General features: G+C 34.4%; 1 protein-coding gene across 3 annotated transcripts; it reads right to left on the minus strand.

Annotated features, from left to right (window-relative positions):
* Window positions 1-1,157: 1,157 nt before the first annotated feature.
* Window positions 1,158-25,387, minus strand: LOC137405840 (uncharacterized). Of its 3 annotated transcripts, none has more exons than XM_068092258.1 (10): window positions 25,248-25,387; window positions 17,290-17,408; window positions 15,375-15,553; window positions 14,328-14,440; window positions 13,128-13,451; window positions 5,482-6,438; window positions 4,779-4,838; window positions 4,398-4,439; window positions 3,847-3,926; window positions 1,158-2,694 (listed from the first exon to the last, which is right to left on the minus strand). In XM_068092258.1, exons 2-10 carry the CDS (start codon window positions 17,356-17,358, stop codon window positions 1,924-1,926), a joined length of 2,595 nt encoding a protein of 864 aa, XP_067948359.1. In that variant the 5' UTR covers window positions 17,359-17,408; window positions 25,248-25,387; the 3' UTR covers window positions 1,158-1,923. The 3 variants fall into 3 exon arrangements, with proteins under 3 accessions (XP_067948359.1, XP_067948358.1, XP_067948360.1); XM_068092257.1 differs by having other exon boundaries at window positions 25,252-25,385; XM_068092259.1 differs by having other exon boundaries at window positions 25,333-25,375.
* Window positions 25,388-25,440: the final 53 nt, after the last annotated feature.

Consider the following 25,440-nt stretch of genomic DNA (forward strand, 5'->3'; position numbering starts at 1 on the left):
GCTCTCTATTTTTCCTACCAGAACTTATCAGTTTGCAAAGGCATACACGGCTTATCTGGGCTGTTTGCATATGTAATAGATAATTTGGCAAAATGGACAGATTTGTCAATACAAACACTACGGCGACAGCTCTTAACTGCTGTTATTCGATAGCTAATTGTTAGATTGTTCAATGTTCAATATTATTCAGTATGTATGAATGGCTGTTGTTGCGCTGTGTACATTGTTGCTAAACATTTTGTATTATTTAGCCATTTACTATTTTCCATCCGGAAATAATAGCTATTATTACTAATGTTAACATGTATTTTTATTTCATGTATCGCCGTAATCATGAACCAGTGAATGCTGCTTTTGCTATCAAATTATCATTTTAACAAGCTTAGCAGGCATCTACGATATGGTGATTTGTGTGTGTTTCCTTCAAGTGCCTATCACTCAAAATCGTTAACACAAGGAATTACAGTGGAATCGAGAGTCAAGCAATATAGATATTATACATGTAGGTTGTTCTAAATATATCAACCAAATACCCTAGGACACTTTTGTATTCGCCTCATCTAACTTTCACGGAGTCATCCTCTCACAAAAATTTTATGCGCAAAACTAAACTATCATAACGAACGAGCGAAAACGCAACATTAAATAGCTTTGTTCATTGATAGTCCAAGAAACAAATGGCAGCAAGCGATCAAATTGCATTATCAACCTCACCCACACCATTCTACCTGCGGCTCACAATTACAAACTAGTCTCAAATTGAAATTTTTTTATCGGTGAACTGAACCTGAGGAATCTAATTATGTTTGTTGCACTGCATTTATTTTCACATCACTATATCTTCGCATGCATCAGAGCTGTGAAATTAAGTTGCAGCAAAATTTTACTCTGTATGCTACTCACGAAACTACATACTGGCGAAATATAAGTGTCCTAGGGTGATCAAAATTGCATAATGTTCTGGCTTAAATATCTGAAAAAACCATAATATAGAACTTTTTTGAAGATTGTTACTGTGTACTCTTTCATTTTTAGGCGCTATATGGAAAATTATTTTTGATATGCATAATAAAATGGAGTTTATCCAACAGTGCATACTCTACTTAATCTAAATTCCAAAAGAAACTAGGCATTAGTTCAATGAACTGTACCACGCCAAGCCAACGAAAATACTGTATTTTCAAAATTCAGCAGAAAACTGCAAACATATTCCAGCATTTAATAAAATCTGTTATCTATAATCTGCTCTCTGGCTATGAAATATAAAACTGTGCTTTATCGTGTATTATTGATACATTTTTAACGCAAGTCAGAGACGCAGCAAGAGCTTGCGAACGATTAAGGACTATCGTCCAATGAGCTATTAAGTGCTCAAATGCAAACAAATCCGCACAAAATATTCCGTATATAAAACAATATGAAATGTTTAGAATATACATTTATTAAAACTTTGAGGTATCTTTAAAATTCACTGCTTTCACAATAGACTGAAAATTCTTGACAACAGAGAAGCATTTCAGTTTATATGACAGTGTATCCTTTTACCAAACATCTTCCCGACATACAACAAGTGGCCAACTACTTTTTCCCCTAGCCAATTTAGAGAACTCAGAGAATTATATAGAACAAAAATACTTTGATTATCCTTTTAAAAGCTATATTAATAGTTGACTACTTACTGGCAAAGATAGCAGAAATAATTCACAATTTAACTCTGACTCTGATCTAATGCAAATAGACTTGAGTGAACAAATACTTATTGCGATACTTAAGCAAGACTAACTGCGAATATAAAACTAGAGACGATATCACAATAAAACAACTTTAACTTAGACTAAAACAACATGAAACAGTTAACCAATAAAGCCAACAATGTAAGGAGATCCGGCCCAAGAATGAAGCCACATTTGAGAAGGTGAATGATCAGCCAGGTTGATAGGGTACTATAGAGGCACTGCTAACACTAGTTTGCAAACTTGGCAACTGAAGAGCTTCTTGAGAGCATGAAGTACTGCTCAGCTCCCTCTCCTCATCCGACGAAGACGGACCAGGCCAAACATTGCTCACAGCAACCTCTTCATCTTCGATGGCCGAGTTATTAAGGGATATGTCAGAGTTGATCTCAAGCGCTGGTCTGCAGTTGTGTTTGATACACTTTGACCTCTTATCATGAACAAACTTAACCGTAGAATGCGAACGAATGACTGCACATTCAGAGACGAGAGAACGAACAGGAGAATTCTTGTTGACGGGGAAGAGTTTGGCCGTATCTGGGAGACAAAACGATGTGAGTGCATAACTGATTATCTCTTTAGTAATCCTTTTAGAGGGCGGATACCGTCCTGACATTTTGCTTGAGGTAGATTGGTTAGGAGACATCGAAAATGATTCGGGTGTAGCGGAGCATCTGCCAATAGTAAGGAGCGGAGTTGACATCTGCCGATGAGGTGTTGATGTAAAACTAGCTGCAGAGTTATCTCTGATCAACTTCTCATTAGATTTAGAGGAAGCTGATTCACACAAGAGCTCTTGATCTCGAGGGCTGGGCCACGGGTCATCATCCTCATCCGCTGATGAATTGCTCATCTCCTTGTAGGATAGTCTCTTCACCGGCGAAATGCTAGTCACGGATGACGAGCAATCGGTGGTGATGTGGAGAGGAGACATGATTGCCACAGGAGGCAACATAGAGCTCTGCACAACAGATATAACAGTATACATAGATCAAAAATGTTAAAACTGTTCATTCGGTTGACTCTGCTTGCATTATATTTAGCAAATACTGATCAGAGAAGTTTCTCACCAACACAGCTAAATGATGACAAAGGGTGCTGAAGAGGAAAATGAGATAATGTGAGCTGTCAGAGAGTAAGGCAAACCATGTAATACAACCGCAGTTAGATTAGTATTCAGAGTCAGAAAATAAGTATGCATTTTCATCTAAGTGTGAAGAGTTAAATGACATTGTAAAGAGCTGAAAGTGGATAAACAGAGCTGTTAGAGTAAATACAGAGCTTTTAGAGTATATGCAGAGCTGTGGGAGTATATGCAGAGCTGTGGGAGTATATGCAGAGCTGTGGGAGTATATGCAGAGCTGTGGGAGTATATACAGAGCTGTAGGAGTGAATACAGAGCGGTGAGAGTATATGCAGAGCTGTGGGAGTATATGCAGAGCTGTGGGAGTATATGCAGAGCTGTAGGAGTATATATAGAGCTGTGGGAATGAATACAGAGCTGTGGGAGTATATGCAGAGCTGTGGGAATATATGCAGAGCTGTGGGAGTATATGCAGATCTGTTAAAGTGAATACAGAGCTGTGGGAGTATATGCAGAGCTGTGGGAGTATATGCAGAGCTGTAGGAGTGTATACAGAGCTGTAGGAGTATATACAGAGCTGTGAGAGTATACGCAGAGCTGTAGGAGTATATATAGAGCTGTGGGAGTGAATACAGAGCGGTGAGAGTATATGCAGATCTGTTAAAGTGAATACAGAGCTGTGGGAGTATATGCAGAGCTGTTAGGGTAAATACGGAGGTGTGGGGGTATATGCAGAGCTTTTAGGAATATACAGAACTATAGGAGTATATGCAGAACTATAAGATTATATGCAAAACTATAAGAACATACAAAAAACCTAAAACTAAATAATACGGTGGAGAAGAGACTATAAAGAAGCTACATATAATATTACATAACAAAGAATATAGAGAACAATAAAACCTTAAAATAAAAAGGAAAAAGAATACACGGAGTTACTTTTAAAGATAGAGTGCTATATAAGAGCATACATATAAGAGCAACGTGAGAATAGAGCAAGTCGTAGAAGGGCTCTAAAGGTGTACTCACCTTTGAAAAAGAAGTACTGCTGGATGCTTTGACCGATGTAGGCATAGAATCTATGGAGCCCTTAGGATTGGATTTCTTGTCTATAGTAACAAAAGAATAAAGTATGATAAAGGCTGCGATTTGCTTTAAACGCACACACACACTTTTGTATTTCACTTCGCAAAAAGGCTACTTAAAAAGGTATATCATTTATGAATATGCTAAACTACAGAAAATGTTTCAGGAAGCTGACACTGAAGTTATAAGTGATGAAACTAACTAAACATGAAACTCTCCAATTTCAGTTCTAGTAGCTAATAAAAGCTGAGAGTGAGGAGTAAATCATGTCCTTTTCAGCAAGAGAATAGCATCTCAATAGCTCTAGAAAAACTTCTAACAAGTTCACTAGCACTGTCAAAAAGGCTTTCTCAACAAGAAGCTGTCACATATAAGCGTTATTTCTTTGAGTTTTGTCAAAACATCATCCAACTGGTTTCATATTAGATGTTTGATATACATGGTTAGACTCATTTTACAAATGAAGTTAAAAACAGGATTAGAGCATAACTTACGACGTCGACCACCAGTGCTCTTCCTAGCTGTCACATTCAAACCTAGAAAATATGCAGTTGAGCTATAATGATATATCTTTGGCAATTATTTAACAGCTGACAAGTGGCAAAACAAGTGACAGGAGGTATATCTTCTATTCTTTTACTAGAAAGTCACACATCTGCAGAAAAAAACCAATAAAATAATGGTTGCTTTCTACTCGATACTGCAATTTAAGCACAAAAATTGCCGTTGCATTAGCTTTCATCAGTTTTCGTTCAGTTGCGTCAATTCTCCATTACAGTGACATAAACTTGGATAAAAAAGAACAAAATTTACTAACACTTTACACGGCAAACAAGTGAAAAGTGTAAACATGTTAATAACTGTTAAGAACTGACATTTGCGTTTGTCTTTAGTTTCTATAGCATTGAGGCAATTGTATTTCTCTCTCAGCAGATCTAAAACAGGAGAAGTTTAAAAGATGAATGAAACACAGATTACAAATTGTTTGCATGTAAAATTTTGTGTTCATAAGGAACAGAACCAATTTTAGACATCTAGCAAGTAGATTGCATAACTAGCAAGGATAACAGCGTAAGTGTGATAGAAATCGTAATGATAGAAACTGCGCAAGAAAGGTAGTTATCAGTAATGAATATGAAAGTAAAGAAGTAATGGCAACATAAAAACAAAAAAAGCAAACAACAATGACTGGTAGAACAGTCATAAAAAATGTCATTAGCTCGCTAAAGTAAAATACAATGTACCACTTCTGTAAAGGAGTTCAACTTGAAACTAAAGCATACATAAATGCTACATTGTGTTCCCCTAAAATACTTTATTGAAAGAGTGGTTTCATAATCACCTTTAAAATGTTTCAAGCTTTCCCGAAGTAATATATATATATATAAATATACTTTGATCACATTAAATATCCCAAAGTTAAAACTATACGAAATTTGTAATATTTATATCTATGTAAGCCTGGTTTCAAGCTAAGTGCTAAAGCCTACAAAAACCTGTGTTATATTGGTTTAGATTCATAATGAACAATCTCAGCAATCAGTTATACAAGTATGTTTTAACCTTTCAATAACAAACCTTTTCCTAGTATATTCTCCAGTGGTATCAGAGCCAACTTGGGTTCAAACAGTCTAGAGAGCACAGTCTTACTAGAATTTGTTTGCTTTCCTCCTCTGACAGATGATTGCTTACCAGCGTGTTGAGAGTTTCTAGGCGGACTAGCTATAGAGTATAAATGATCTGAGTTTGGTGGAGCGTGAATGTTATCCAAACTGGAACCAGCTTCTTTATCAGCTGAGTTATCTGAAGCACCTCCGAGATCTGGAGACGGGTTTACAAGAATTTGGGAATTAATATCTGATGAGGGAGTTGTATCATCTAATTGTAAAATAGGGCCTTTAACTACGTCGACAAATGATGGAATTAAAGATCCATTATAACAAGGAAATTTCAAGAGATCAGAAGATGAGAGTGTATGTACTGTTGAGGCGGAACAAATCTTGGGAAGAAGCATTGATGTAACGGATTCTGCTAGAGCTGCGGTAGAGAATGCCGACGAGGTATTTGCGAAGGTACGATTTCTAGAACTCTTGTATGTTTTTTTAAACTTAGGCAATGGTACAGAGTCCAATGCATCACTTTGGCTTCTTTTTGCATTGTTCTGGGACTCCCCAGCATATGCAGTCTTCCACTTGTCTGCATCCTTTGTGTTTGAAATTTGTTCCAAGCCTAATACATCAGAGAACTCTGATAGGTTCATGGTTTGAATAGGAGAAAGAAGGGCACGTTGGGCGACTGAGAGATCGTTAGACTGATTATTCTCTAGAATTTTGGATGTCTCAGTAGTATGATCTCCATTAGGACTAGGATTTATATTGCCATTCGTATTCATATGAAATTTAGTATCAGTTTTAGTAACAGGAACACAGTTGGTGAGGGTGTCGGTCATCTCTTTGAAGACTTCATGACTTGGTTTCATCTCGTTAGATGAATCTTGTTTAGGTTGCACAGCAGAACTTTTCACTTTTTTGTTTTCTGCAATGAACAGTTGAAAACTATCAACAGGTGCACTGGAATGCAAAGAAACTACTTCAAAAATCTCTAGAAAACTTCAACATACTACAAATCTCCTAGATAAACAAAAAACATAATTTCCTTTATGCATTCGTAATGATGGTTTTGTGATTTTTACAAAAGACATATTGAAGGGTGATTGTCAGAATTTCTTTTTTAATTGAATGCCTTTGAAAAAAATGCGTTGAGCAATATTGCATTAACCTTTCCGGAGCAACATTCTAACCACAGGTGGCAAGTTTCTTGTAAAAAAAAACTTGTCGAGTGTTTTTACTCTACAAAAGTGAATGACACTGTTGATGTTGTTATATAGAATAAAAATTATTCTACAACTTTAAGATGGATTTACCAGTGAAGAGCACTAAGTTAACATTTTTTCTCGAGAAAGTTTTGAGACTTACCAAATGAAATGAAAAGAATCGAGTTTCTGGTATCTTTTACTTACTGTAAAATTGTATTGACTCGAAGCATCCTACCAGTAAGAATTGAACTGAATCAAGTCTTTACTGTCATCATAGAAGAATTGACTCAATCTCTATTTTCAATAAGCAAAATTACACGAGTCAAACGCGCCATTCCTTCTCTTCAAAATTACTGAATGGATGGAAAATAAACACGGTTACTTTAATTACAACTGACAGTATGTCCTAAGCAACACAGTCTGTTACTTGGTATACGCCAAAGCAAAGATGTTAGAGCAGCCCCATGTCGCCACCTAAACACATTTTTACAGACTTTTATACCCTTGCATATATTTGATTGATTAATAATATGTATACTATGCACTAACTTTATGGTTTGCCTGTGCACTGACAATATGTTTATTTATAGGCTTTATAGCTGCTGATGAATATTGTTCATTCTACCGTACAGCTTTTATACCGACTCAACTTTTTACGTACACAAATACTACGATCTGTTATCAGATCCACCCAAAACTTTGCCACAATAAATATAGGAAGTTAAGATATCGCTGTTCCGAAAATGATATGATTGTGCCAAAAACGAACCAGTTGCATAAGTTTTTTCTTTGCTTACAAAACAGCGAATAAAATTGTGGTTTCATTTTTTTTAATTTTCGGTTTAGGATAAAAGAAATATTGTAAACAGGGACATAAACGTATTGCTGTTAGTGAAATCCTTTAACACTTCATCAATCAATGATAGTTCTGGCTACTACATTTTTATATCACATGAGTAACGAATGCCCGGCGTTGCTAAGGTAATAAAAAAAATCTTATGACAAAAAAATTTATTTTTTATTAACGTATAACAACAGTTACCATTCTAACTTTCAAACTTCATATCATGAGAAAGGGTTTTGTGCAGTTGAAATAAAACAAAAAAATAAAACTGTTAAGGTGTTTACGTGTAAATGTGAAGTAATTAGCAATGGCTAAATAACGTCTTTTTTAGTACGATTCCATTTTAAATAAATTTTATTTTACTTATTTTAAACCAAATAAAAAAATTATTTGGTATAAAATTACATGATTTTTATTTGTTTCAGTGTGGGCATGGTAAGGCGAAAATGTTATATAGAGTGGTATAGAAACCCACTCTATACGAAATTGGTGATTATCTAATGCATAACACCCCTGGTAAAATCGACAACATTTTTAATATAGTACCTATTAAAAATTGGTAATAAACTAACTATAGAAACTAACCATAGTTATCTATAGCAGCTTTAGTGTATTGAGTGGTTATGATCTGTAAGACAATCTAACATTACAATGTACTATGCGCAGTCCCTACCGTGGGTAGTTCTTACCTTCAAGAAAGACATACAACATAAATATTAAATTTCACTCAAATAAATTTAGCTTACTAAACACATAATTATTGCTAAGTTTTTGTATGTTTTTTACTAAACTTCAACTCTATCAATAGTTAAAATATTATCACCTATCTGTTTTCTGTTTCGTTTTTACTATAACTTATGATGAACAAAGCTGAAGTCTGAAATAGAACAAGCGAGCATCGTATCTCTTTCATGCGTTGTGAAAGGGATTTTGACAAATAGCATATTGGAATTTTCATTATATCATCGTAATCCGAACACCGACTGCCAAATTTTAACTTCCAGAAAAATTCTTGTTGATATCGTATGGGAAAACTGAAAAGAATTTTGCCTTGTATGAGGAAGACGAAAAAAACATTGTGCCCTACATTTTTTTAGGTGAAAAACTTTTTATAACGGGGGTATTGTGACCCGGCGGCGAACTGTATTAATTATTCATCGCATGCAATCGCTAAATGGAAATAGATTATATGGTACAAGTGACTGGTGTAATAAAACTGCAGTGGTTATTGTATTTGTGCACTTGTTAGTACACCTGCAATGTGAATGTCACGAGCTTTATTACTATAACTGGACTATTACTGGACTATTACTGGACTATTACTGGACTATTACTATTACTGGACTATTACTATTACTGGACTATTACTATTACTGGACTATTACTATTACTGGACTATTACTATTACTGGACTATTACTATTACTGGACTATTACTATTACTGGACTATTACTATTACTGGACTATTACTATTACTGGACTATTACTATTACTGGACTATTACTATTACTGGACTATTACTATTACTGGACTATTACTATTACTGGACTATTACCGGACTATTACTATTACTGGACTATTACTATTACTGGACTATTACTATTACTGGACTATTACTATTACCGGACTATTACTATTACTGGACTATTACTATTACTGGACTATTACTATTACTGGACTATTACTATTACTGGACTATTACTATTACTGGACTATTACTATTACCGGACTATTACTATTACTGGACTATTACTATTACTGGACTATTACTATTACCGGACTATTACTATTACTGGACTATTACTATTACTGGACTATTACTATTACTGGACTATTACTATTACCGGACTATTACTATTACTGGACTATTACTATTACCGGACTATTACTATTACCGGACTATTACTATTACTGGACTATTACTATTACTGGACTATTACTATTACCAGACTATTACTGGACTATTACTATTACCGGACTATTACTGGACATATGAACAATAGACAAACATTGAGATTTATATATATAGATGTTTGTCTGCGTTTTGGTTAAATAGCAAAAAGCGACAGCGCTTATATTTTGAAGTCTGTTTCACTAAACTACAAAAATATCAAAGATTTCTTTTGTTTTTCAAATGCCTTAATTTTTGTGCAGATTTTCTGCTGGTTCAAAAACTTTAAAATGAAGTTATATGACAAAAAATCTGGTTTTACAGCAAAAGTACCGAGTGTATGCAAAAACTGATAGGCATGACTTAATTCCTCTCAAAACCAATAAAATCTTAAGTGAAACGGTTAATATTTGCTATACAAACAATCAATAGACTGAGCTAATGTGTGTAGCTGAATTAGCAATTGTGGGTTATTGTTATTTTGATACATTGTCATAGATCAATTTTTGTAAGAATTAATAGAGAATTGATTTTGTTTATTTGGGAAATGTGAATTGAATCAAATCATTGAATCAAATCGTTGAAGTGAGGATAGCTAAAGAATTCAGTTGTGATGTGTTTGCAATGAATTGTCAATTGAATCGATTCTCATATGACATATGATGCAAAAGAATTGATAATTGAATTGTCAATCGTTGATGAAAATAGAAATGAATCAAGCCATTTTTCAAAGCCTTATAAACATCTCTGATATTTACCACTTCGACCTTCTCCGAGTCTGTGCAAAAATATTGATCAATAAGATCAATATTGATCAAGAAGATCAATATTGATCAAGAAGATATTTTCACGAAACATCAGCAGAAAATCAATAACAATAAAAAAGCGTGTTCACAAAATTAACTTTGAAAAGGTTTTTCAGCTTTTTAATACTACTGTCAACCACAGAGCAAAGGTCACTGTGATAAAAGTTATTGGTGGAGCTAGGTCTTGCTCAATATCAATAAAATGACAATTACCATTTTGTTCATAAGGATGTACAGTAGACGGTCCTGTAACATAAACGTATTACATAAATTCCACTTAAACTAAAGAAATTATGCAAAGCTTTTGCTTTTTACTGCATAAAAATTCCATATAACAAAGCATCAAGTCAGTGCAAATTCTCTAATGTGGTTTAATAATGAAAATCTCATAGCCAATTAAAGCGTTTTTTCTCCTTTGCCGCACTTGAGAAATGAAACGATGTTTAGGGGCATCTCTATGATATGTACAAGTACACTGGTAGTCTAGGGTGCCTTGAGAGATCATCATGAAGCAATAAAGCCCAGATAATAAGTAGGTGCACAATTACTCATAAATACCTAAAGGTGGTTGAGTGGTGCAGGTCTTGGAGTGTCAGTCTACCAAATAATAAGAATAACTCTGAATAACATCGAAACCCAACTTCAGACTGCCCAACCGACGAACAGACAGACACAGCTTTTATTAAAGCAAAAATTTATTTTTGTTCTACTTTATTTTCAACATATGTTTTGCACCATAGACCTTGCTGTTTGAAAAAAGTGAACAAATCAACTTAAAATGACATTGAAGGTGTCTTCAACACTAAACCAAGAGAACATGATATAAAAAATAATCGATACAAACCAATAATACAACAGTTATTATAAAATCACTGAGTGAAAACGTTGAATATTAGTTTTTATCTTTATGAAGAGAGGTGAGTGTGGGAATATCTTGGAGTGAATGAGGCAATTTACATGTAGTCAAACATGGACAACTTGAACTTGAAACTTTGAGTTATCCATGTTTGACTGTATTTTGCTGTTGGTAGGACTTAGAATCACGATAACGTAAATGTTCTCGGAAGGGATTATTTACCTTACAGTAGTTTCTACTGTAACTGCTGCAACTCTACATTGACTACAACTATTTATGTCTATGGTTCTGAACCTGCTTAGGAAACTTAATAGCTTAAGTTTAGCAAGCACCAACACTAGCGTTTGCCAATAAAATAACTCTAATATGTCACTCTATCGTTAATAGGCTTTCAACTACTAAATATGCACAAAATGTATCTATTTTGGGCTTGTCACTTAGACCATCAAAGGGGCAGCAGCGTTAAATTTTAAAAGATTTATCACTAAGTATAGATATTTTGCCTCCGTTTGAAGTTTTGTCTAAGCAATCTGACTGCCAGGATTCTTTGGGACTGAAATCGCCAAAACAGTTAAAACACTCGGCAGATAAATTTGCTGCAAGTACCACTATATACGCGGTACCCACAGTAAATAAAATCCATATTTGTTTATTCTGCAATAACAGAAACTGAAAAACTTGGAAAACCAAGCGATGAATAAAATTAAACATTTTACAAAGTGTAAGTTAAAACTTAACAAAATGCTTTCATTTCCCTCCACAAATGCATAATTTAGTTTATTGTTGTTATAAAGACTTCGTAGCTATCTTTGCTATTTTTGTCCTCAAAAAATGACCTCGACATCCAAGATAACAAAGGTTCTGTTCTTCAGCCGTCACTGCCTTCATGGCTACATTAATCTTTCTCTTGGGTCAGAAATCAGAATACTATTTTTCTTTTTTATAATATGACTTTTTCCTTCCTTTTATCATGCATTGGTGAATTATATAAACAGGTGCTCAGTATATAAAAAAAAAGTTCATTTTCATAACTTGCAGTATTAACTAAACGTTTTTCGCATCTGAAATGCATTAAGTCAAATTGAGTTATTTTATATTGGATTACGACTTTGGAAATAGACATACGACCCGGTTGATATTCCTGCTTGATCATGAAGTAAACTAAACTCGGATCTCGAGATTCGGCTTTAATATGATCACAACCTAAAGTCGTATACTCATTATGGTTTTAATACCATGAACACTAAATTTTATTTCTGACAATTTATAGTGTATTTTGTAGACATATTAACAGTCTACACCTACTTTATCATTGCAGATGATGTAGGTGTAGAAAATAAAATAATAAAAATAAAATTGAACAAAAATGTTTTAACGACACATGTATATGGCTTCATATTTTCTTACTGTCTCGTCGACCAGAAAGATTTTAGCTTTGGTCACTTCAGAAATTTTTTGTAGACGGCCTGTGGTATTAAATGAGTGAGCTCAACGCCTAAATGAGTTTTTAAAAGCTTCAGTTACCAATAATTTATGACTTTTTGAAACCTTTTATTGCCATGAAGTTAAATTTCTAATAAACACTCATCACTTGGCTTCTAGGAAATGACAATTCTTATAGCGCATTAGTTAAGTGATAAAAGTCAAATTACCCATTCGGGACAACAAGCATAGTCAAGTGACAGCAAAAACATGAAGCCAGCCGAGAAGAATAAAAAAGCTTCGCGGTTTTTTTAGTGAAAAACTGCAAAACTGCTTTCTCTACATATTTTTCTATACTGATGATTAAAACAAATGTGGCGGTTCCAGATCAAGTTCAAAAGTTAATTTTGACAGTTATACCAATTTATACAGTGTTAGCATCAACAACCCTGCAAACAGTTAGCCATGAGAACTATAAGTCTATTATAACAAAAATAAAACAGTGGAAAGATATCTTCAAACAAAATGATAAGAACTGTCATCGAAAACGAATATACATTTAGCCTAGAAGTTGTCGATATGACACCTACTTGCTGGTGCCCTTCTCTTAGTTCCCTTCCGGGTCATTGGTGTAGATATGACTGGGGTAGTACCTTGATTAGTAGTGTTCCCTATCGGCTTGTCTACTTCCTCAGTATGAGAACCATCCGCACTAGGTACTGAAGCGGAGGGAGTTAGATTATCAGGTGCTTCACTCACAGTTACAGACGGTGATGCAACTACGTCACCCTCTTTAAAATTAAATGATTTGGCGGCAAGAATTCTTGAGACTGATTCTTTAGACTGCCTTGACAAATTGTCCGGTGTGTCCAGTTCGGCAAGACTAATCTCTGATTGGCTCACAAGAGAATTCTCTGCAATATGTGTCAACCCCTTCCAACAATAGCAATGACAATGTGAGACGCTGTAGCATTGATATTGTTTCTTCAATCAGCCAATGAAAAAAAGCAAAGAATTGTTCTGAGTTTTAAGAACAAACAACATAAAAAGCCTACGCAGCCTCGACTCATTTATTTTATCTCAAGTGACAGTATACTAAAATATTTCAATCACCACATGTGCAAATTACTTAAAATTGAGTACTTTGTAACCAACATACAATGCATATGGGATGCAAAGTCGCTCAGTAAATTAAATGTTTTTGATATAAAGTTGCCATGAAACACAGATAAGGGCAGGAATGACAAACAAAAATACTGTTTTCAACGTTAATTTTAGCTTTGTTAACTTTAATTAATGACTAATAAAATACATAGTTTTAAGGCAAATTTTGAAACTCTAGCACAGTTTGAGAACATCATATCAACTCGCAAGTTAATTTTAACAGCTATATTTAGCGCATGTCTTCATTATAATAAACTCAGTTAACATGTTTTAATAGATGATCACGTAGCACTACAAAACCTCTGCCTAAAATACTGATAAAAAGTAAAATTCCATCACTCTTTTATCATTTTATCGATTCCATCAAGTGAGAGCTCTTGGCCTACATACCAGATTTCCTTAAATCTTTCTGTTGCATTCAGTCTAAGCTGTCAAAAATTGCAATATACCAATATTTTCAAAATAAAGAATGGATATTTATTAACATTTGCCTTAAAAGTAAAGTTTGACCAGTTTGTAAAAAAATATACTGAAGAGAGTTACATTTAGATATTTAAGAGAACATTTGACATGAGAAGCAGTACCATCAAAAGGATGTCAAAGCAACTATGAAAATATGCACTTACCTGGAAAACTTATGACTTGCTCACTTTTAACAAGAGAGTGCTCTGTACTCAAATGCCTGTCAATGTCGTCTGAATATAATGAGCGATACTCGCAGTAGCGACACTCGTATAACCTGATAACCAAATCTGACATCATTGGGTGACAGAAAACAGTATAAAACAACTAGTCATATTATCAACTTTGAACGCCTCAATTTTAGCACAATAAGGAACCACATCGACATAATGACATCAGGGGTGATAGAAAGAAATTACTAAGGCTATGTTCGCACACGCGATGCGCAGCAGGATTTGCATTTTTAGTATTTATACAGGCTGCCCTGAAACTATATGTCAAAATTTAGCTAAAAAGTTGTTAAAACCTTTGAATATGCAAACAGGTTAAAAAGGAAAAGGAGAATAAACAATCACGCCATTTCAATGCTTCTAAGATTTCATTGGAATGAGTCAATACAATTCTGAAAACGTCACTCAGAAAAGGCCATAATTTCCAAGTAATTCTCATCATTGAACCAAAATATGTTTACAGGCTGATAAACTGCTGGGAAGGGAAGGTTTCTGTTCATTTACAATGATGAAGATTGTTTTGAAATTGGATAAATTTAGAACCTTGGTAGTATTCACTTTTTACATACCGTACGTTTCTGACTATAAACCGCACCCCTATATAAGTCGCATCTGCTTTATTTTCCAAAAAATGATAATAAAACAATACATAGGCCACACATTTGTATAGGCCGCAGAACTCAGGACGGTGCTTTTTAATACGGCAGCAACCTTCCGCTTTAAAACTATTCTAATATGTTTTTGGCTATTCTAATGAAACTTCCCACAATCCAGCAGGTAAAACAGAGAAGGTTGCTGACAATAAAGTATGCCCAAAGGCAACAATTGCATAAAAATTTTAAATGAGCTTTTTCAAATCCTGATTATCAAATTCTTAATTGCCTCCGAGTGCAACACAGACGTGCCTTTATATTGATAAAAGAAAACTAAAAAGGTCAAAGTTGAACAAAAATATCTGTGTAATGAAATGCTGTATAATACCAATGCAGCTTCTGGCGATAGTGTGTATAGTCGATAGGAAGCTTGTTTTTGGTACAGCACTGAGACTTGCTGCTTTGAAGCTCAATTGATGACGCTCTTCGTTCGAAGGCATTTCTAATTGTCAGCTTCAATTTTTCGCAATTCTCACATCCAAAACTCTGGGTGCTTCCTGACAAGGTCTGTAACAGTTTAAAATCAATTTGCCTTGTTTCAGTATTTCCAATATTTCATAACTTGTATTTTCAAAATATGTTAATTCTTAGTTATAATATATGTATGTCTATGACAATTGATAATTTTGCGTGTTTAGTTTCACAACTTTTCATTAAGGTTTTTTATCTGCATTTCATCAGAGTTCATAAGCAATAATTCAAAAACTATCAACAACCAATAACTCCTAAGCTGATGAAATCAACTCTTTCGCTACCGGCTAGGCAAAGCATTTGCGCATGGTCAAGAGCCGCATAGTATGGCTTCAATAGGCTTTATACAAAATGCTTCGGATTAGTGAGTAGTTAATTAATTAGCCTATCGTATCTGTACTTAGATAAAAGGAAACAATGTCTACTACCTATCACGATAGTAGTTTCGCTTTGCAAAAACTTAAATTTTATCGCGATTTCTTTTTAGTGATAAACAGTCGCGTCAGACGCATTACAAATTATACAAATCTATGGACTTTGGGTGATTTTTGTTAGTGATGCACGATAAAGCGGTATAATTCGATGTGACGATATATTTCAGTGGACGATTTTATATTTGGTCAGTTTTCAAATCGATATTAATATCGAAGCTGATATTTTATCGAAATACCAGCTTATTTTATTTTGCAAAACTGGAGTTGTCTATTCTCCTTATTGTAAAGAGGGGACAACTCCTGTTTTTCAATCGATATTAACTGATATTTTTTTATATTGTTCATGTTAAGGCCTAACACTATATATCAAAAGAAGACAACTCCAATATTTGATATCTTTCGATATATTTAGAGACCAAATAATCAAATGGAGATGCAAAGATATTGCGCAGCACTAACTTTTAACGAATAACAGTACTGCTGAAAGTGATTGTTTTTAGCCATAATAATAATGCCATAAGCTGTAATAAATTTGATAAATTGTCCAACTCGGACATCCTCACGACTGTAACGAGAATGGCTGAAAAAGTGTCCGAGCTCATTCCGCAAAACATGTGTAGCATTTTGATGGCATCAGCAAATGTAAAATTTCATGCATATTTAATTGGTATCAAAATATTTTTATAGACTGTGTGGTTCAAAGGTTATGACAATTTATCTGCGCAGTTGTCAAATATTAGGTTTTAATGAATATGTAAACTTTTCGAATAAAAAAATTAATATGGTAGCGAAAGAACTAAAAAAACGGTGAATTTAAATTCAATTCATAATAGTAGCTGTAATAATCATTTGGTAAAACTGTAATGCTGTTATGTCGAATGATTGAACCCCAAACTAGCAGCCCTGAGGGCATGTCATGCATTAAAAGAATATTTCATAAGACGGAGCCTCTTTAAATTCTAAGTGAGCTAAATGAAAAAACTCCAGCTGTTCTTACTGCAAAATGTGGATCATGTTGGTTCAGTACTCAGTGTGTTTTCCACTAAAATCAAGTAGTCAAGTTTGGTTGACTATAGCTTTTAGTGCCCACAAAATATGTTATGTTTTACCCTATTTGAGACAAAGACATAGAAATGATTAGTTTTACTAATTTTTTTTGGGCACATAACAATTAGTTATCTCCATGAATATAGATGCTAATGTAGAACTGAAATTGTGGCCAAGCAAAGAGGAAGCAAGTTTGAAGTATATCATAATACGGGTGACACTAAAGTTACTAATTACAAAATAACTGAAATAACAGTGCTTGAAATCTTGAGTGCAAAAAATAATCTTTACCTCACTGTTGACTATTATAGGAAATGGAGAAGTTGAGCAAGAGCGCAAGGATGGGGTTGGGGAATCCATAGATATATCTTTCTGAATAGCTAGCAAACTTGCAGAACATTTAGAGTATTCTACAAACAAAGCCTAACTATATATACATGTATATACAGGCATCAACAAACTACTTGTGTTAAAAACAGTGTTGTTACATGTACTCATGGCTTAATATCCCCAGTGGCGAGTAAAAACACTAACATCAATATCAAATGTACATTAGATCATTCAAACAATCATGGATAAATAAGAAATTTGATTGGCTAAAGAGGTGCAAAGCAATCATTGCTCATAAACTCCTACGACAAAATGCAAACGTTTTGGCCGTTCTCGAGATGCACATGATAAATAAAAGGCAACTCGCTGAAGCTGGGAAAGGTGCTGTTTTATGGAGCGTTAGACTTTGAGATAGAGAAAGAGCTAACGGCATTGGCTTTGCCACCACTAATAAGGAGATGGGACTACCTTTCAGATAGTCTGAATGAACGGCTGATGACACTACAGTTGAATATATTGCATAAATCCACATGTGTTTCCATCTTGCAGCAGACTATAAAATGAGGAAATTCTGTGAAAAGCTTTATGACAGCCTCATCAAACTTTATTCTAAAATGCAAGTGTTGGCAGATGCTTCAGGCCTAAAGGACGATAATCAACCATAATAAAACAAGAAAGTGTAAGTCATGGGAGAATACTGTGCTAAAAATAATTTAGTCTAAACAAAATTATTTTTAGACAGAAAAACATGACCAAAACTTCACACCCTCAATGAGGAAACAGAGAATGGCAAACTGACCATGTGATGATTTTTGTGCACATTTAAACGATGATTTTAATATTCGAGAGCTCAAAAATTTAATCCTATCAAGTGAAATGTAAATTGTTCGAGTCTGTTGAAAATAAAAGAATACACCATACTGTTCTAACTGCATGTCTGAAAGGTATGGAGATAAACTGGAATAATATAAGTTACAAATGCAGGATGAACTAAGTGCTAGAAAATTCTCTTTGGTACACAGATTAACCATAACAAAACTAATTTGATAAAAAGACAGCTGAGCAGTAGAAACACTGTTAACAAAACAGTGTGTGGCAGGACTGTTGCAGTGATCAGGAAGAGAGAGAGAGGGGGAGTAACTACAGGCCAGAAATTCAGAAACTCAACAAAGAGTGAAAAAAGCTCAACATGAATGGTAAATGAGGTCTAAAAAAATGGCAGTAAGCATTTCAGAAGCTGAAAAATATTTTTGCTAATGCACCTGTTCTCGCTATATATGATGTAAAAAAGAAACTGTAATAACATCAGATGCAAGCAAAGTGGTTCTTGGTGCTACACTCACACAAGTTCAAGATGATGGAAGTTGGAGGCTGCTTGCCACTGCAAGTCGTTCTCTTGCAGAGACAGAACAGAGATATGAAACTATAGAAAAAAGGGATTGGGAGTCTGCTAGGCTATGGAAAAATTTGCACTCTGTCCTAGGTATGGAAAATGTTACAATAGAGACTGATCATCAACCTTTGGTATCACTGTTTGGAGATATGTTCCTTGATAGATTGCCCCTAGACTTCAGGGATTCAAGCTTCGTCTACAGAGATTTCAGTATACAATGAAACATATTAAGGGAGCAATGAATATTACGGCATATGCTCTCTCTCAATATACCTCTGCAGAACCAGATAGTTCTGATGTAGCTTAAATGGATGAAATTGAGCATTATTTTGATTTAGTTCTATCTCCTAATGGCTCAGATTCCAAATTAGAGCAACTGAAAGTTAATCAGAGAGACGACAACTATTTCCCAGGTGATCAGATTGGTGAAGGAGAGTGGCCTTGTCTACTTGTCCTCTGAAGCAATACTTCTAAAACCCTATTTTGACAGAAAATCTCTAGTCAATGAATAAAGGGTTTTCTGATGCTTGGTACTCGATTAGTGATTCCTGTAAGCCAAAGATAACAAGTGTTGAAGGATCTTCATAAGGGAAATCTTGGAGTCTAAGGGAAATCTTGGAGTCACCAAGTGTCAATCAAGAGCTAAGAACACCCTGAGGTGGCCAGGAATGCCAAAGACATTGAACAGATGGTAAGAGACTGTAGAGTAAATTCTAACAAACAATAGGAACCTCTCTGGAGAAGCCAACGGCTTCTCCAGATAGGCCTTGGCGAATGCTTGGCACCGATCTTCTACACTTCAAGAGTCAGACTCACCTGTTAGTTATTGATTATTACTCCTGCTATCCAGAATTAGCTCTCTTAGGTGCACGAGAGTTCTCATCAAAAAAGTTATCATGCATCTGAATTTCATATTTTTTTGCCATGGCATTCCACAAATGGTAATGTCTGATAATGGTCCACAGTATGCTAGTAAAGAGTTTGCAGACTTCACCATCCAGTGTGGATTCCGTCATGTTTCAAGCAGTCCAGAATATCATAGAGGAAACGAAGCAGCAGAGAGAGAAGTGCAAACCATCAAGAAAATGCTGGCTAAAAAAGAACACTCATATCTGGCACTGTTGGCTTATCGTTCTTCTCCATAGTTTGCCCTGTACTCCCCTGCAGAGCTGTTGATGGAAAAGAAACTTGAAACCACTGTGGTAACTAACCCGGATGATCTGCTCCCCAAACAACCAGATCATGCCCGATTCATTGCATCAAATGAACAATATAAGTCAAAGATGAAGCAGAACCATGATAGTAACTATAAAGTAATACTTCTACCGCCGGTTCACTGTGGAGATGATGTGTGGTTCAGAGATAAACAGAGAGATGGAAAGGTGATCGCGGCATCTGATGTTATTACAATGTAAGTTATAGTTGAGACAGAAGCTGGTAGATTGCTCAGACACAGATCAGATGTTATCAGTATGGAGCCAAATGCACCTCTATGTATATCCTAGAGAATCTATAGTTCCTAATAAAGTTTGAAGCACCTGGTAATAAATAGCAAAGACAATCATTGATGGTATTCCATTTGTTTGTATTCCCTGGCAAACAAATAGTTCTTACATATTTCTCATTCAGGTTTATTATATTTTACTTTTGTTGTAAGTACAATCATTATATTCTTGTTTAAAGCTTGAAGGGGGATGTTGTATTAAGAGTTGTCTACTCCCGTGTTTATGTTGCTGTTAACCACACCCACTGTTGTGGAAGTTTCTAGTGACTCATGCTCATTTGTGAGTGACTTATGAAAGACACTTATTAAATGTGGAGCATTCAGACAAGCTGTGTTATTTATCTAACTGTAATAATCTAACATTGAGTTATACAAATAATTTATCGATGGTTTGTGTAACATTGAAGGTCAACACCTATTCTAACTGAAATGACTAAACAATTTTTAGTCAGTCTAAACAGTTTGAATAACTCAGCTTTTTGTACAAAACTGTCATCACAACTATATTCAGCTGTACACGAAAAACCTATGTATTACACAAACTTTAGATTAAACATATATATATACCGTGAAACCTCTAGTTGAATGTCATAGCGCTCTATTTTAACCCTTTTTCTTTAGTGGCGGTCAACTGGATATGGCGTTCAAATGGAGGCTGGCGGTGTATTATTCAAATGACTCACCAGAATTTTGGCGAATCAAATGTCACCTATATTGTGCACTCTTTTTCTGACGATCCGATATTAAATGTTTTGAATGCAATAAATCTGCTAACTTACATCTAACTTGTCAAATATCTCTAAATAAAATATGCATCGGGAAGCCAAGAAATATATTTACCAGCTGATATCTATTGCTTGCAATTAATCTGTGATGATATTATAGCCTGTGCCTTGCTTTGCACTTTGTCAGAGCTTTCAAAAATTTATTTCATTCTAAATTTGAATACATTTTTATTTTATATCGATATTTACCAATGTTGAATAAAAGCTCGTTGCACTCGTTGATATGTCTGCTACAGTTTGCAGCCAAAACTAGCTTTTCATGTGCACTACAAAAGAAGTTATCACTGTCAATCAATTGTAATATCAGATTACCGCAATGATGCTATCAAATAATATGCTATAAATCTGCAAATTTATAAGTTATATAATGATAACCTATCAAATGCTACAAGTATTAATTAATGAACAAGTGACATAAACGAGCCATACTTATAATACATGCAAAAACAAAAACTAACATTTAAAAAAATATATTTGCACCGTTTGCTCAGATAGATTCATTCCGATTGTTGCTTTCGATGGAACAAACCTCTTCTAGTTGTCCAATACCTTCCACAATGTCTTCTGATCTCAACTCTTCTTCTGCACTGCTGAACTACTCGGTATTGGTGCCCAGACAGTTTTTTGGCTGAGCAAAACTTGTGTGCGTTGCATCAAATGCAACACGTAAAGGTTTTGATCGCTAAACGTAACCTTTGGCCCAAAACTAGTCGTTCATCTAGCACCATATATGTAAACCGTTTTTATATATGCACACACTTCGAAGTATCGAGGCGGTGTTAGACAATGAACTACTATTAGCTTGAGGCAGTTATTAATTATTTCTATGGTGTATTTCTATGGTGTTGCTTTCAAAGTTTAAATGAAAAAAAAATGAAAAGCTTTGGAATTGGATAACGAGAGAATTAATTGTTATCGATTTAAATGATGCATCATTAATAAATTTTTGTGGAAACTTTTCTACTGATCAACTAATATTATAGGCTTGTGAAGATCAAATAATGTAAAGTGACAGCCAAATGGAGGTGGCGTTCAAATAGAGGCAGCGTTCAATTAGAGGTTTGTTGGTATATATATTTATTAGGTTATGCGCATACGGTTTCGTAATAGCCTGAAAATGGGATCAATAGATCAATTAAGGTCGAAGAAAGAATTACTGTTAGCTATACAAAAAGATAAGCAGCAGAAGGCAAGCACTGCACAAATAATTGTTACACCAAATAATGGCTAAAATCACAAGTAAAAGATAATAATTCCAGTCTGCAACAAAATTAACGAACTAAAAACACTGTGCTACCATTGTTAGCTACTAATAGGCTTGTATTCAGTAAAGGCATGTAGTTTTTTTTAAACAGCATGCTACTTATAATTCACAAGTTTATGGTCCAAACAAAACTTTCATTTTGCTAATGTTTACTAATATAAAATTTAAAAAACCTTCTGGTTGTGTAAAGCTAGCTAAGGTTTCTGTGGTCGATTTGCTCATTTTCAACAAAACTTGTTTCCTTGGCCCAACAAACTAATTACCAGCCTTTGGCTAAAAGTTCCTGATTGAAAAGATATAAAATAATCTAACTAGCAGTTCTAGAGCTTTTATTTGAGCTGATTAAAACTTTGTAGTCATTTTCTCTATTTTAATATGTGTGTTAGTATTACATATTTTATAACGTCAATTCACTGATCATTCATCGCCCTTGTTGATTTGGTCTCACCTAATATTTGTAGTATTATCACTGCAATTCAGAGTTATACTCGCAACATACTAGATACTGATTGGAGTCATTTCACTACTACGTGAGCGTTTTTCTTTTATAGTATTTGGCTTTTCCTGTCAACCATCTTGGTAAATCTTGGATTGAACCATCTTGGATATCATGTTGAGTTGTTAATAATAAAAAGGTTCATTATTATTGACTGATTGTTCAACTCACTATTATTTAAGCAAACAATTATTTACTTAGTACAAAAAAAATAATCAAGTATAGAAAAACAAAGTACAAAAAATCTTAGCTTAGATTGACAGTAACAGGTAAACATTTTTGAGCTGCCGGATTATTAACACTACCTGACATTGTCTTAGAAAACATCAGCGCCAAGTTAGACATTTATTGGCTACCTCTTGCAATTACCAGCATATTTTTATACGTGGAGGTCTTTCAATATGCATATGGTATTCCATTGCATAATGGGAGAGCAAGTTTTATTTTGAAACGCAAAGCACATTTTGTTTAATAGATGTTACCCATTTTATGAACATAAGTGTATGCAATGCAACTGCATATACTTATGTTCATATAATAGCACCATGATATGAATATTTGCTAGAAAAATATCCAGCTAATAGTGAAAAAAATTTTAATGAGGGTTGACATAAAGTGTCATAAACAACTGAAAAACAGTCTGTCTGGTAACATCAATGGCCAGCCCATTATCCCACGACCAAACACGAGCGAAAAAATTGTTTGGGAGATTTATGATAAATGCATATGTGCACACAACTAACGAAAATTATTCATCAACGGCCGTCGCAAACCCTTGTACCAAAATCTCATCAACAAATTTAACCATTTTTCAATGGAGTCTTTTAAGTATAATAACTATACAAAACACATATAAACCTATCTAAATATGTTACCAAGTCTTTTTTATTTGTAAAAAATTTCCTAAACCTTACTCATCTGATCGGATTATACATAAATAGGCAGATTAATTCGGCTTAAAATCGTTATTAAAACTTAACAAGCCTTATTTTTATCAAAATTAAGGCCGGCAAACGAAACGCTGAGCGACAGACAATAGAACAATTAAGTCGTGCACAATTCACGAAAAAAAACGTGCACATTTCACCAGTCTATAGCATTGTCCAATTGCCGAAGGTTTCTGTAATTAACGTTGAAGTACTCAAAAGTAATCGTTTCTTTTTTGCCGATTTCGAAGTACTGACATTTTGGACACTTATGAGTACTTTGGTATTCCAACTAATGTCCAAAGCAGTAAAAGTAAAGAAGATGACCATGATATTTTTTCTAACGATTCTTATGAGATTATTACAATATTTAATTATAGGAATAATTATTCGATTTCATAAGATTTAGTTATAAGAATAATTATTCGATTTTATAAGATTTAATTATAAGAATAAGCATTCAAATTTACAAGATCGAAGTATATAGTGACCGATGTTGGGCAATATGTTACTGTTATTATTTTTTCTAAATAGTTTTGTTAAATAGATTTTCTAAAAATCTATATAAATATCCCAACTTCTTGATATTGTTAGCTATGAGGTTTTGAAGTGTAAACAAAATTGTGCATTGGTTTTCTATTATTACTGTATTACTATATCAATAATATTGGTTATTCTAATAATATCAGTGTTTTTTGCTTCTAATATCGCATTTCTCCTATTGCGGAGGAGAGATATAAACATATAATCTTTCCCTTTGATTATTGCTGTTTGTTGTACATGTATTAACACCCAGTACATTACAGCTACCATTGCAGTTATACTATTGCACTGCAGTGCCATTTGACTGCTAATATTGCATTTCTTAACCATCAGTACCCTTTCTTTTTTCCAATATCACTTTGGTCGTGGGCTGTATGACAGGGGAGTTTCTAGTATAATTTGGCTTGCTGAATGGCCAAGCACATGGTTGTGGTGTTGGTAGTTACTAGTAGGCCTAATACAAAATGGCCTTATAAAAACATGGAAAAGGTTACAAAAAAGGTCAAAATATACATTTACAGAAATCACCTACAACAATCTGCATTGTGATCATTTAGATACTACCATAGTCATAGTTGATTTAGGTGTTGATGTGAAAATCTAATCAAATCAAAACGGTAGCATCAAATGGTTATACACTAAACCCTCATTCTTCGCAATCAATAGAGACCAACCCCATCACTATCCAAACCCTCACCAAGCGAACAGCGAAAGATGGTGAGATAAAAACTAATAAACTCATCTAATAATGTCGGGTTCTCGTAATCGTAAGCGGTTTTTTCGTAGGTTCACTAGACGGGGTTTGAATATTGAAGTCATTTAAAAGGCTCAATGAGTGAAAAGATTTCACAAGTGTTTTTTTTGCAATTTTACATTTCTTAAAATGTGAAAACATTGAGCTGCTATGAATGCCATCACGGTCATATTCGCATAGGGATATTACTGGGTACTGTAGGCAGATAGCATGCGAATCATTACAAAAAAATATTTACTATTGAAACAGTATACCTACGCTCCAACGCAGCAGAATCGATCAAGCAAAGACACAAGACATATTACGAGCAAATCGTCACCATTGTAAGCGTTTACATACTTTTGTTATAGTAAAACAATATGTCATCGGTAGTCTATTTCGGTGTGCCGCCATTGCCACAAAAATCCTACTGGCTAACGAGGGCTGCCGTATCAGCCTATTTTGTAG

This window comes from Watersipora subatra, chromosome 10, assembly GCF_963576615.1.
Source record: "Watersipora subatra chromosome 10, tzWatSuba1.1, whole genome shotgun sequence".
Classification (NCBI taxonomy): Eukaryota; Metazoa; Bryozoa; class Gymnolaemata; order Cheilostomatida; family Watersiporidae; genus Watersipora; species Watersipora subatra.

What these genes read in the sequence shown, in the direction of transcription:
- LOC137405840 (XM_068092258.1), bottom strand. Translation starts at nt 17,358, where the DNA reads ATGGATTCCCCAACCCCATCCTTGCGCTCTTGCTCAACTTCTCCATTT. An exon ending in TATCGCCAGAAGCTGCATTG is followed by an intron (nt 14,441 to 15,374) that starts GTATTATACAGC and finishes TTTGGTTATCAG; the next exon opens with GTTATACGAGTGTCGCTACT. An exon ending in TAAGAGAAGGGCACCAGCAA is followed by an intron (nt 6,439 to 13,127) that starts GTAGGTGTCATA and finishes TGTTCATTGCAG; the next exon opens with AAAACAAAAAAGTGAAAAGT.